General features: G+C 39.5%; 1 protein-coding gene across 1 annotated transcript; it reads right to left on the bottom strand.

Moving 5' to 3' along the window:
* Positions 1 to 1,956: 1,956 nt before the first annotated feature.
* Positions 1,957 to 9,663, bottom strand: RBM44 (RNA binding motif protein 44; the record flags this gene model as incomplete). The annotated part of the gene is made up of 5 exons (XM_081241768.1): positions 1,957 to 2,080; positions 2,216 to 2,361; positions 6,977 to 7,265; positions 9,409 to 9,482; positions 9,586 to 9,663. The coding sequence occupies 5 exons, from the start codon at positions 9,661 to 9,663 to the stop codon at positions 1,957 to 1,959; spliced, it is 711 nt and encodes a 236-aa protein (XP_081097894.1).
* Between the last annotated feature and the right edge of the window lie 4,321 nt (positions 9,664 to 13,984).

The raw sequence follows: 13,984 nt of genomic DNA, 5'->3' as shown, positions 1-13,984 counted from the left end.
ACGGTGGGTGGGTGTGGGGGGACGTCCTGGAACCAATCCCCCACGGATGCTGAGGGGTGACTGTAGCCTCTTGTCCTCTAGCAGGCACCCTGGGTGTCTCTATGTGGCTGTAGCAAATTTCCGAGAGAGCAGAATGATCCAGGGCTCTTGAGGACCAGGCTTGGGAATGGCATAACTTGTCAAAGCAAGTGAAAAAGTCAGCCCAGATTCAGGGGGTGGGAAAATAGACTCCACTTCTTGATCAGAGGAGCTTCCAAGTCACACTGCAAAGGGGCATGGTTATAGGGAAAGGAATAATTGTGGCTGTTTCTGCAATCTATCACATGCAAGTATGGTTTTTAAAAATGTGTCTGGGGGCTTCCCTGGTGGCACAGTTTAAAGAATCTGCCTGCCAAGGCAGGGGACACGGGTTCGAGCCCTGGTCCGGGAAGATCCCACGTGCTATGGAGCAACTAAGCCCGTGCGCCACAACTACTGAAGCCCGTGCTCCTAGAGCCTGTGCGCCACGAGAGAAGCCACTGAGATGAGAAGCCCGCGCAGCAACAAAAGAAAGCCCTCGTGGAGCAACGAGGACCCAACGCGGCCAAAACTAAATAAATAAATTTATTAAAAAAAAAAAGTTTGTCTGATAACTCAATTAGCTGGAGTCCCTGTGGGTAATTTCTATTACCTGGTGTTCATGCTAGTTTTCATTCATGTGGTCTTATTTCATTTATGATTAGTTATTTTTGATTGTGTACTCTTATTTACAAAATTATTAGTATGTGCAAAAATTTTGGTAGAAACAATTTGAGGCCTAAAATGATACTACCTTCTTCCAGAGGATTCTTACCTTCATTTCTTCTAGGTGCATGGCAGAACTAGTAACCCCAGATCATCTCAATCTAACGTAGGTTCTGAAGCTGAGGTAGTCCCTCAGAGGAACTACCTACTTCTGGTTCAAAGTTACTCCTGCAGTAGAGTAACCGATTGGTGTCCCAACTCTACTGCTGAGGCCCCACCCCCCTGGCTTCAGTGCTATCAGAAGGGTGCCTTTAAACTCCTAGCTGCCCCACCTGCAAAGAGTATTGGGGGAAAGTGGTCCCGAACAATGGGCATATTTCCCTGAGACTAATCTTCTTTTACACTGGCCAAATAATTTATGGTATCTTGACAGTTCTCCAGTGCCTTCAAGCAGATGTCTTTTTATTTATTCAGCTTTTCTAACTGTTCTCCATGGAAAGTTGGCTTTACTCACCTGGACAGCTATAACTGGAAACAAATCCCCAACCATTATTTTGTAAACAGGGGTTCTATGTTTGTGTGTGGTAATTTAAAAATACATACACAAATTCTTTGATACACCTTTCTTCAAAAGCGTGGACTGCACGTAGTGACTTGCCTCTGATGGAATGTGGCAGAAACGACAGACTGTGACTCCTGAAGTTAGGTCACAGAAGATACTGCAGCTTCCATCTTGCTCTCTCTCTCTCTCTGATGGCTCTTGCTCTGAAGAAGCCAGGTGTCATGTCGTAAAGACACTCAAGCAGCCCTATGGCAAGGCCCATGTGGTGAGAAACAGAGGCCTCCTGCCAACAGCCATGGGAATGAGCCGTCTTACAAACAGGTCTTCCAGTCCCAATCAAGCCTCCTGATGACCACAGCCCAGGTCAACATCTTGACTGCAACAGCATGAGAATCGCTAAACTAAAACCACCCAACTACGCCATTCCTGAATCCTGACCCGCGAACTCTGAGATGATAAATATTGTTTAAGCCAAATAATTTTGGGGTAATTTAACATTACCCCAAATAGTTTTGCATTAGTAGTTTATGCTTGTTTTTAGCTTTTATGTTATTTTATTATTTTCAATATAGTATTTTTATTTGAAAAGAAAATGGAATCCATAGCTTAAAATGTTTACTATTTAAATAAGAAAGGTATGACTGACTTACCTCTTATTGCTTCTTTTATGCCTAACGGGAAGCAGAGTTTTCCAAAACAGAGGAAGTCATTCTCACAATAGCGTTAACAGACAGGCCACTGAGAGAGCCTTTATGATGCATTCTAACCTCCTGAAGAGCGTTTATAATGTGATCTCTGTGCCAAAGGAAGACACGCATGAGCAACTGCCCTCTCCAAAGCAGCACATTCTAGATATGGCTAAGGTACTGAAAGGAACGGTAGTTTACATACAACTTATAAAACCACTTAAAACGTAATTGTAGTCACTACCTGCCAGCTTTCGGATGTAGTTCAGCCAGTCTCTTCGTGATCTTGGTAAAGCTACGCAGGTTCAATGTATTTGGAGGTACAAACTGAATAGGTGCATCAGGTAGTAATTCAGTGGATTCAATCTGTTTACAATTCTTCTTGACACCCTAAATAAACATTTTTAAAGTTTTATTTAAGTCAGTAATGGTTACACAGAGATAATCCAGCTTATTCTCAATTTAAAAATTACAAATAGTAAAATCAAAATTCCTAAGATATTTACGTTGATTTGGGATTCTTTTTTCTACCAAGTAATTTTACTTGAGATGTAGTCAGGGCCATTTATTTAAAAATGCCAAATACATGATGAAGTATAATATACTGGCTATGTCGAAATCAGCTTTTCTCAAACAGGATTCTCATCTGATCCACAGAACACAAAAAATGATGTTAACTATTTCCTCAATTTTCCCTAAGATAGGACCTAACTATTCCATTCTAGATGCACAGGAGAGAGAGTCATTTGCTATATACAATGGATATCTTAGACTTAGGACATGAAGGCTGAATTCTCTTACCCAACCTGACAGAGAAAGGCTGGTCTACATGGTAATTACATGTACATATTTACATCGTATATTCTATATCTTAGTCAGTAAATGTTTCATGTACACAAACTATATGCCCAGAACATGCTGGAGTGGGGGTGGGGAGACTAGTGCAATCAAAAAGAACCTCCATCACTTATGTATCTTACAAGTCACCTGAAAAGGCAAAATTAAAATGATCACTTAATTACTATTAACCATGCGCGTAGGATACAAGTTGTATGAACCGCTGTCCACCCTATGACCGTTCGACGACCGTCGGGGTAAGACAGACAGACAGACAGACAGACAGAGTGTTAGACGACCTGTCACATCAGACGACTACATATGTCACTTATTTGCGTATTGTCTTATCTCCCTCATTAGACTTAAGCTCTGTAGCAGCACGGACTTTTGTCTGTTTTGTTCATTGCTACTTTCCCAGTGCCTACACTACTGTACACAGTTGGTATACTGTTTACTGAACAAATAATTTTGGGATACAATAGTTTAAATAGTAGTTGGAACCACAGAGAGGGTGGGTTTCCCAAGAAAGAGCCAAACTGCTAGTAAATAACAGTAGCTACTATTTACGGAGTACATTCTCCATGACAGGAACTGTTCCAAAGAATTTTCTGAATTAAAGTCATTTAAAGCTCACAACAGTTGTGAGGCAGGAACACTTATCCCCATTTTACTTTTTATTCTTTTTAAATAACGTCATTTATTTATTTTATTTATTTATGGCTGCATTGGGTCTTCGTTGCTGCATGTGGGCTTTCTCTAGTTGCGGCGAGCGGGGGCTACTCTTCGTTGCGGAGCACGGGCTTCTCAGTTGTGGTGGCTTCCCTTGTTGCAGAGCACGGGCTCTAGGAGCACGGGCTTCAGTAGTTGGGGCACTCGGGCTCAGTAGTTGTGGCACACGGGCTTAGTTGCTCCGTGGCATGTGGGATCCTCCTGGATCAAGGCTCGGACCCGTGTCCCCCGCACTGGCAGGCGGGTTCTTAACCACTGCGCCACCAGGGAAGTGCCTATGCCCATTTTAAAATAAGGAAGCTCAGACACAGAGGGCAGTAACTTGCCCAGCCCATGAGTAGGAAGCAAAGCCAGGTTATGAATCTATTGTTCTTAATCATCACTACCTCTTATTATAGACAATAAGTATTTTCTAAATGAATGAATATAATGAAAAAATGTTCAGAATCTGAGAAGAAAGGTGACAAGAAACTGCTAGAAAAGTAAGAGTATAGTTTAACAAAGACAGCAATAAGAGCTGCCCTGTCCACACACTCTAAGACAACATACTCCGACCCTAGCCCACGGTGCCCTATTTATTTATGACACATAACCTTCCCTCTACCAACTCCATGACCTGCTTCCTCAGCTAACAAGACCAAGAGTGGTGCTACCTGAACTCATGAACACCGAAATCATGGCCTGGATCAGATTCCCTGTCTAAAGAATGTGGAATTGGAACACAGAGCAAATGAATTAGTCAAATGATGACAGGAGCTTGAACTGAAAAGTACTCTAGAGTTAGAATTAAGCAAAATAAAGCCTAATGGAGGAAGAGAGAAGTCATGAGCAGACAGAGAAAGCCAGTGTGCAGAGAGAAACAGGAGGATGGAGCTTACAGGCATGCAGAGGCAAGAAACCAGGGGCACCAGCTGAGAGAGGCAGGGAGGAGCCATAGCTCCCAAATCTCCAGCTCAAGCGCCCTTGTAGCCTGACTGCAGTTTGTTTCCTTCCTTCCTATTGTGGATTGAGGTTATGCACCAAAAACCCCATCCTAAACACGAAGTGTCACTGAGATTAAAGGAAAAGAGATGAAAGGAAAAGAGTTGAAAGAAAGGAACGACCGGCACCAAATAGGCTAAGTGGTCAAAAAGAAGGTAGACAGAGAAAGACCAATAAAAACGTCACTAGTGACTATAGAAAGAGCACTGTAAATAAAATTTTAGAGACTGGGGTCAGATTATTAGGATGAAGAAGAGAAACAATCAAAGAAACCCAGACATTGGGTATAAACTACTTGTTTGGGAAGTTTGGCAGGAAAAACACAGAATAAGGACGGTAACTTCAAAAGAATGAAAAGTCAAGTGAAAATGTGGTTCGGATTAAGAAGAGTTGTGCATAACTGTGAGTAGAGAAAGGTCTGTGAGTACAGAAATGGCACTAATGGTACAGAAAAATAATGGGATAACTCCAGGAATTAGGAAAGGACGGGGTAAAGGACATAGGGAAAAGAGATCCCTTTATCTTATTCTTATGGAAAAAACCAAAATTCATTTATTCAACAAATATTTATTCTTTCATCCCTTTATTAAAAAGGAATTTTCTGTGATGTGTAGAGTCAAACTAATTCCAGTAAAAATCCAAGGACTTTTTTAATAGATAGTGACAAGCAGAATTATGAAATTTATACAGAAAAGCAAAGAGACTAGAATAGCCAAAATAAATTTTGAAAAGGAATGAAGTTGGACTTACTATTTCAAGACTTACTATAAAGCTATTATGATCAAGATAGTGTAGTACTGGTGGAAAGTTTAAGAGACAGAAGAGAACAGAGAGTCTAGAAATAGATCCACACAAATATGGTCAACTGATTTTTGACAAAGGCACAAAGATAATTCAGTGGAGACAGGATAGGCTTTTCAACAATGATGCTGGAACAATTCCATACACAAAACAAAAACACAACCAAAAAACGAAAACCACCTCAATTCATACCCCACACATTATAAAATTAACTCAAAATCTTGTGACAATGGATTATGCAAAGATTTCTTAGATACAACATTAAAAACACAAGTTAAGGGACCTCCCTGGTGGTGCGGTGGTTAAGAATCCGCCTGCCAATGCAGGGGACATGGGTTCGATCCCTGGTCCAGGAAGATCCCACATGCTGCAGAACAACTAAGCCCGTGTGCCACAACTAATGAACATGTGCTCTAGAGCCCGTGAGCCACGACTACTGAAGCCTGTGCACTGCAATTACCAAGCCCATGCCCTGCAGCTACTGAAGCCCATGCACTCTAGGGTCCTCATGCCGCAACTACTGAGCCAGCATGCTGCAACTACTGCAGCCCGTGCGCCTAGAGCTCGTGCTCCACAACGAGAAGCCACCACAACGAGAAGCCCACGCACTGCAACAAAGAGTAGCCCCCACTCACCACAACTAGAGAAAGCCTGTGCGCAGCAATGAAGACCCAACACAGCCAAAAAAAACACAGAAAACAAAAAAACCCCCACAAGTTAAAAAACAAAAAATCGACAAACTGCAATTGGTTAAAAATTAAAACTCCTCCTCTGAGAATGACACTATTAAAAGAATGAAAAGACAAAGTCAGGCTGGGAAAACGTATTTGCAAAATACATACCTATCTGATAAATGATTTATATTCAGAATATAAAAAACTCTCAGAACTCAGTAAGAAAATGCATAAAGCTAGGTGAAAGAAGCCAGACTAATAAGGCTATATAATATTTCACTCACAGGAGATTCTGGAAGAGGTAAACTTATAAGAACAGAAAACAGAGCAGAGCACAGGAGAATGTTTTGGAAAGATGGAACTGTTCTCTACCTTGACTGTGATGGTGGTTACATGCCTGCGGCATGTGTCTAAACTCAGAGACAGCAAAAAGCGAATTTTACTATATATAAATTTTTAAAAATCTATGGAATACCTACAGGATGCCACGCATTTTGCTGCGCAGTGGAGAGACAAGAGTGAGTAAGTCAACTTTATCACCTTCCATGTGGCGTTTAAAACCTCAATGTGGTAAAGATGAGAGCATGCATAATAAAATGACTATAGTTTATGGTTTACATAATTATGAGATGAGGTTAGCTGTGAAAAAAAGAATGATGAAAGTGTTAAGTAGCTACTTATAGAGTAACACTATCCAAGAATAAAGAGATACAAAGACTGAAAAGCATTGGTAGAGAGCCTAGTTACAGAGAAACGTTGTCTCTCTGCGGCTAGGCCTGTAAAGGTCTGTGCTTCCTCCAGGGATGACTGGGGTTGTACAAGAGCAGGTTAGGGCGGGTCCAATGTTAGACACAGTTCAGACTAATGTCCTTATTCCCACTTCAAGACTGCTGTCCTGGAGTTATTTGTCCTACAAAGCTGCTTATCACAGTACAGTGTATATATGAAGACCACTTAAGGGCTTGATCGAGAAAACTAACCTTTTGGTCAAAAGGGAAAAACTCACTGTCCTGCCCAGATCCCAGCGGCTGCCTCGGCCTAGTTCTAGGCAATCTAGAAACAGAGGAGGCTGAGTTGATTTCTTTGCTCATGTTTTTCTCCGAATTGTTGAAACTAACTTTATTTCCATTTTTGGACGAAAGTGGTGATGTATATTCTCCAGGAGTTTTGACAAGCCGCACATTTACTGATTTCCCATTTATTTTTATACCATTCATTTCTTTCACAGCCAGCTTTGCATCACTGTTTTTTTTTAAAGCAAGAGATGCATATCTAAAATATAAAAGCAGAAAACCAAAAGGTTCTTTGTTAATGACTTTAAATGGCCTCAAACTTCATTGTGTAACTACTGGCTAGCATATATCTTTTATAAGAATAACTGCTCTTAAAAATAAAAGTTACTATACTTACCTTGGGATCAGGAAGAATATTAAGATAACTAAATACAAAAAATTAAAGATGGGAAATAAAAGGTAGTTAGTATTTCTTCTGAATTATCACCTGTTAATTTTATATTAAAATGTAATGTAGGGCTTCCCTGGTGGCGCAGTGGTTGGGAGTCCGCCTGCCGATGCAGGGGACGTGGGTTCGTGCCTCGGTCCGGGAGGATCCCACGTGCCGCGGGGCGGCTGGGCCCATGAGCTGTGGCTGCTGAGCCTGCGTGTCCGGAGCCTGTGCTCCGCAATGGGAGAGGCCACAGCAGTGAGAGGCCCGCGTACCGCAAAAAAAAAAAAAATGTAATGTAACATTTGCAAAGATGATATATGACACAGTTGCACAGATTAGTGTTCTCGGGACAACTGGTTATCCATACCAAAAAATTAAAATTAATCCCTATACACAAACATAACCTCCAGATACAGCGAAGGCGTAAAGGTGAAAGGCAAAATTTAAAAACATTTCGCAGAACACAGAAGAGAATGTCCTTATGGCCTTGTAGTGAAAAAATATGCAGTCCAAACAGAGTTGGAAAATCTAACCAGAATTGTAGCCATAAAATTGAGAAAGCTGGGCAAGAGCCACCCTTCTGAAAGTGCCAGCTCCAGATAGTGTCAATGGAAGGATATATACCAAATCTGAAGAGCAGTTGTCTCCAAAAGATGGGACTATGGATAAATTTTTATAACCTCCTTACACTTTTGGTATTTAACTGTACTTCCTAAGTCTCCACACAGAATGTATAATGCTTCAAAGTAATAAAGAACCATGAAGTTTCTTTTTTTCCTCAGCAAAACACTCCAAGAATCTTTCACGTCAAGTAATACTCCTAGGAGTACAACACCACTGTAATGTAACGAAATATAGTAACAATACATTAGTGAATAGGTCCAAGAAAAGCATATGATCTTAAGTGAATTCATTTAAGACAAAATTAAACACTTATTTTTAATAAATTTCAACCCAACTACAAACAGGATCCTTTTTTAATTTATAAAGATTTTCATATCTGAAATAAAGAGCTATCATTTTTTGTGATAAAATAGTAAAGGCATTTCCATTAAGCTATCACCATTCTTTTTTTTTTTTTTTTTCGGTACGCGGGCCTCTCACTGTTGGGGCCTCTCCCGTTGCGGAGCACAGGCTCCGGACGCGCAGGCCCAGCGGCCATGGCTCACGGGCCTAGTCGCGGTCTTCCCGAACCAGGGCACGAACGCGTGTCCCCTGCATTGGCAGGCAGACTCTCAACCACTGCGCCACCAGGGAAGCCCAAGCTATCATCATTCTTATTTGATACTTTTGAATGTTCTGATAATGTCACAAAACAGGAGGTTAACAACAGACATACTGGAAATGACTATATGTAGATGATATAGCCATCTACCTAAAAAATAAAAAAGCATCAACTAAAAAGTAATTAAGATAAAAAATAATAAAATTAAATATAATTTTCTGAGTACCTACTATATGCCAGCCTTTATTTCTACTGGTTTACTTATTTATCTCGTAATAGTTCCACAGTAATGCTATGTAGGTACTATTATTATCCTCACTTTATAGATGAAGAGCCTCAGATACAGAAAGGTTAAGTAACTTGCCCAGACGTATTCATCACATTACTGACGAAGCTGAGACACGGACCCAAGACACCTGCTGTAGAGCCCATTCTCTTAACTAATGCACTCGACTGCCCCCATGAAATGGTATGAAACAAGATAACTGCAGAAAAATCAATGACTCTCCTATATCTCATTAGTAAAAGTTAAAAAGTATAATGAAAGAAAGATCTGATTAAGAACAGCACCAATTAATGACTGTAGCTATTTGTCAACGTGTATCCCTCTACTAGGCTGGGAAACCCCTGCAGGAATGGCGCCTGGCTTAATCACCACTGTGGTTCATGTTCAGTACAGAACAGACCTGTTAGAACCTAGGGCATACCCAGTAAATGTACATTCATTGAATCTGGGAAACATACCTGTAATTAGGAGAAGAATCATAAATTGAAATGTCAGAAATTTCATATTTCTGGAAATGAGACCTTAAATCAGCCTAAAAGAAGATAAATAAAAGTTTGTGAAAGGTGGAAAAACAATCAAAATATGAACAATTAATAGATTTGAAAGTGAAGCTCAAAAAATAAATCCTGGCATACCTCAGACACTGAAGGGCAGAGACCACCAACATGTATCAAGTAACCTTTATCTCTTCGTAAGGGTTCAACATTCTTCATTTCTGCTTGAAGATAAACATACAACAGAAGATAGTCATTATTTTATCAATATTTTTAAGAGAAAATGTGAAAATTGTTCAGTATTTCATTTTTTATTATCAAAAAGATTATTATAAAGTTATTAGCAAATATCAGCACTAGGCTGAAGATTAAGAGCTTGGAGTATAGTTTCAACATTTCTGGGCTTTAATCATATGTGAAAAACAAAGAGGTTGGACTGATTGATATTTAGTCTCTTGTGGCTCAAAAATGGATCAATAAATAGGTAGTCCTGGCTGTCTGATGGAAACTGAGAAGCTTTTTCTGTTCACTATGTACCCCACACCTGCGAAGTGCCTGATGAGGGTTCAGAGGAAAAGAACACCTGAAGGAATACTGACGTTGGACTAGAGTAGGGAGAGAGAATGGTGGGCCTCTATCTACTAACTAAATCTTGGACTTAAGCTTTTAGCAGACAGTTTTCTGAAAGAGAAATGAACATTTTAAACTGATTTACTCTTTAAAAAAATGACATCCAAATGACCAATTTTCTCATTTTTCATATTTATAAAGAAATACAAACAGGAATAAAATATTAAAACAGTGCAATCCCCCAAAATAATACAGAAGAAGATAAGCACTATTTTATAAATGAGCTAGGTTAGGATTTCTTGGTAAATTGTTAAGAACCAACCTAGTGTAAACTTGGGATCCTCTTTGTCTTGTACTATTTGATTTTCTTGTATTCCTGAGAAATCAGCTCCAGTCACGTTCTCTTTAGCATCAAACCAGTCTTCACGTATTTCTTGGTAACTTGTGGAGTCTGAGAAATTGAACACACTTAGCAAGGAACTATGTACAATGTTTAACCGTGAGAAGTTATCTGAGTGATGTGCTTCCCAGCTTTACTTTAGTTAACACTGATTCCTAGCTTATTAAAAGCCTTACTTTTCTGATTTTTAATTATCCTTTATTGAAGAAGAGATTTATCTTTATAGACAGAACAACAGTGAACATCTTTAAAAACGGGTTAAGTCGTGCTGCAAGTCTTTATTTCACTAAAAAAGGATCTTTCTCTTCTCACTGAGGACAAAACTAAACAAAACTAAAAACCCATACAATTTACAGAGATACAAGTTGGACAGAGAAAAGAATTTTCAAAAGGGAAAACATGAACCAGAAGAACAAAAGTCTGTATTATTATTTGGCATTATCAGATATATTAAGTAACCTTAAAGATATCAAGTAGATGTAATAAGAACATACTTAACATTCATAATCTGAATGATGCCATTCAATTAAAAATATTCACTTTAACTTAATAGAGGGCACGAGGGATATTTTAAATCTTATTATCTGCTTTCTGGCAATGACACAAGACAAACATTTTTATACTGACCTTTATTATCAAGTTTTAGTTGACTAAAGCCTATATCTATGTCACCATTTTCTAAACCATCCTCTTTGGGTGATGTATCTTGTTCAGGATGACTACTGTCAGGTAATAGAGACATCTGAGGATTAAAATAATAAAAACAACAGTAATAAATAAGGAGTAACAGTTATTGCACTCTATGTGACAAGCATGCTTCACTGGCATTATTTACCCTCACAACAACAAAGGCTATGAGACAAAGTCACTATCGACCCAGTTTATGGGTGAGCAAACTGAACCTAAGTAACCTGTTGCTTTATGTCTGTCACACAATGAGAATTATGATTTGAAGCTAGTCTATGTATAGTGACTGTATGCTAACACCACCATTATTTAGCAAAGTGTGGCATCCACACACTAGAAGTACCTGAGATGATTTTTGGAGCTGCACATGTAAGTATTTTTCACATTAACGTCAACAGTTATATATTTAACGTGTGCTTATATGTACCTTTCATTTATGGGGAGTGTTATTTCTTTCTCATACATAATAAGTTACTCTTCACAGATAAATTTTTTAAAAGAGGAGAATCATTTAAAAAAATACAAAGCAAATAACATTATAGGTAATACCTGGCTATGAAAAATTGTGAAGATGGTACATAAGTAGCTGAAATTTAGAAACACTACACTATATGATGCTGCTTTTCATTCATAACTTAATTTAGTAAGGTGGGTATTAAAATGTAATCCTAACAAAGTAGATATTGTTTTAGAGCCAAAATTAAGATTATAAAAATGTTATACCTGCATCTTGTACTTTTAAAAAGATTTATTATTGTTCTGCCCAAATAAGCAGGTTCCATCACTGCTACCTTTACAATGATGAAAAAAATAAAAAAGTAAAAAACAAAACCCCTCCAGAACATTATATATCATTAAATGGACAAGTTGGTTAAGCAAACTATGTAAGAAATTTGAAGATATAAAAATCTGGTTTTAGGGCCTCCCTGGTGGCGCAGTGGTTGAGAGTCCGCCTGCCGATGCAGGGGATACGGGTTCGTGTCCCGGTCTGGGAGGATCCCATATGCCGCGGAGCGGCTGGACCCGTGAGCCATGGCCGCTGGGCCTGCGCATCCGGAGCCTGTGCTCCGCAACGGGAGAGGCCACAACAGTGAGAGGCCCGCATACTGCAAAAAGAAAAAAAAAAAAAAAAAAAAAAAATCTGGTTTTAGACCTGTTAATTCTTTGTGGATAACTGAGATTTTCTTTTTTTAAAGAGCAGAAAAATGGAATAAATAATTTACTAAAATAATTTACTTTTAGTCATTTATCTTAATAGAAAGGAATATAAATCAATCAAGTATTTATTTCACTTTTGGCTTTGGGATGCATCTTATTGTTTAAGACTACCCAAATAATAATATAACCTCAGGGTTAAGACTAAAGTCAAAAAGTAGAAACAAACTTCAGGGAACTTCCCTGGTGGTGGCGCAGTGGTTAAGAATCTGCCTACCAATGCAGGGGACATGGGTTCGAGCTGTGGTCCGGGAAGATCCCACATGCCGCGGAGCAACTAAGTTTGTGCGCCACAACTACCGAGCCTGCGCTCTAGAGCCCGTGAGCCACAACTACTGAAGCCCGTGTGCCTAGAGCCCGTGCTCCACAACAAAATAAGCCACCGCAATGAGAAGCCCATGCACCGCAACGAAGAGTAGCCCCCGCTCACCACAACCAGAGAAAGCCCGCGCACAGCAATGAAGACCCAACGCAGCCATAAATAAAAATTAAAAAAAAAAAACCTTCAGTTTTCCTACTCCATGGATAATGGAATATAACTCATGTTTCTCTATCACTTCACAGTTTGCAGAGTGCTCTTACACAGACTGTCATCTGACAAACATCTCCTTGGGGTAACCAGAGAGATTAAGAAAACCTATGAAAGGCACTTAAAAATTATTTTCATCATTTCAGCAAAGGAGGAATGAAAACTTTGCCCTAAAATAAATGGGGAAAAAAAATAAATGGGATATTATTATTTTAACTAATTAATGAATTATTTTTGGCTGCACTGGGTCTTTGTTGCTGTGCACAGGCTTTCTCTAGTTGTGGCGAGCAGGGGCTACTCTTTGTTGCGGTGTGTAGGCTTCTCATTGCAGTGGCTTCTCTTGTTGTGGAGCACGGGCTCTAGGCGTGTGAGCTTCAGTAGTTGTGGCTTGTGGGCTCTAGAGAGCAGGCTCGGTACTTGTGGCGCACGGGCTTAGTTGCTCTGCGGCATGTGGGATCTTCTTGGACCAGGGCTAGAACCCACGTCCCCTGCACTGGCAGGCGGATCCTTAACCACTGCGCCCCCAGGGAAGCCCAGGATATTATTTTATACTATCTCATGTGATGAAGGCATAACATACTAGTTTTTACTACATTGCATTAACACGATGGGGGCCAAAAATTATGATTTGCCAGAGACACTCCAGGTTTATACCAACTGTCATGGTGAACTACTAACATCACTACCTTTTATCCTCAGAAGTCTCCTGATTTCATGATAAATTATGTGGTCATCTTACCCAACATAGACTATGGACATCCGTTTGATCAGGACATTATGCTCCTTCTAGTCAGTTATATCCCTCAAATGGCAGTGCACAAAATAAGCCAGCTGAGTGAAAAGAAGGATGTGAGAGCTTCTAAAAATTATAGTTTACTTTGTGCAAGCCATAAGATTAAAGATTTACACTCGATGAAGTACTCTAAAAAAATCTCACTTGAGAGAGTGCCTTTTTCAGGCTTGAAGAACCATCAACATCACGTGTACTTTGATTATCTAGTTCAGAATCTGCTCCTGAAAAGCTAAACAGATAAACATTTCATTAAAGCATTTATCAATGTTCTGAATAAGGACCAAAACAGAAAACAAAGTTAACTGAATTACCAATGTTTAAGATCTAATGAATTCTAAATTAGATG

This window comes from Mesoplodon bidens (assembly GCF_964165515.1).
Source record: "Mesoplodon bidens genome assembly, chromosome: 8".
NCBI lineage: Eukaryota > Metazoa > Chordata > Mammalia > Artiodactyla > Ziphiidae > Mesoplodon > Mesoplodon bidens.
This window is presented reverse-complemented; position numbering and strand designations above follow the sequence as displayed.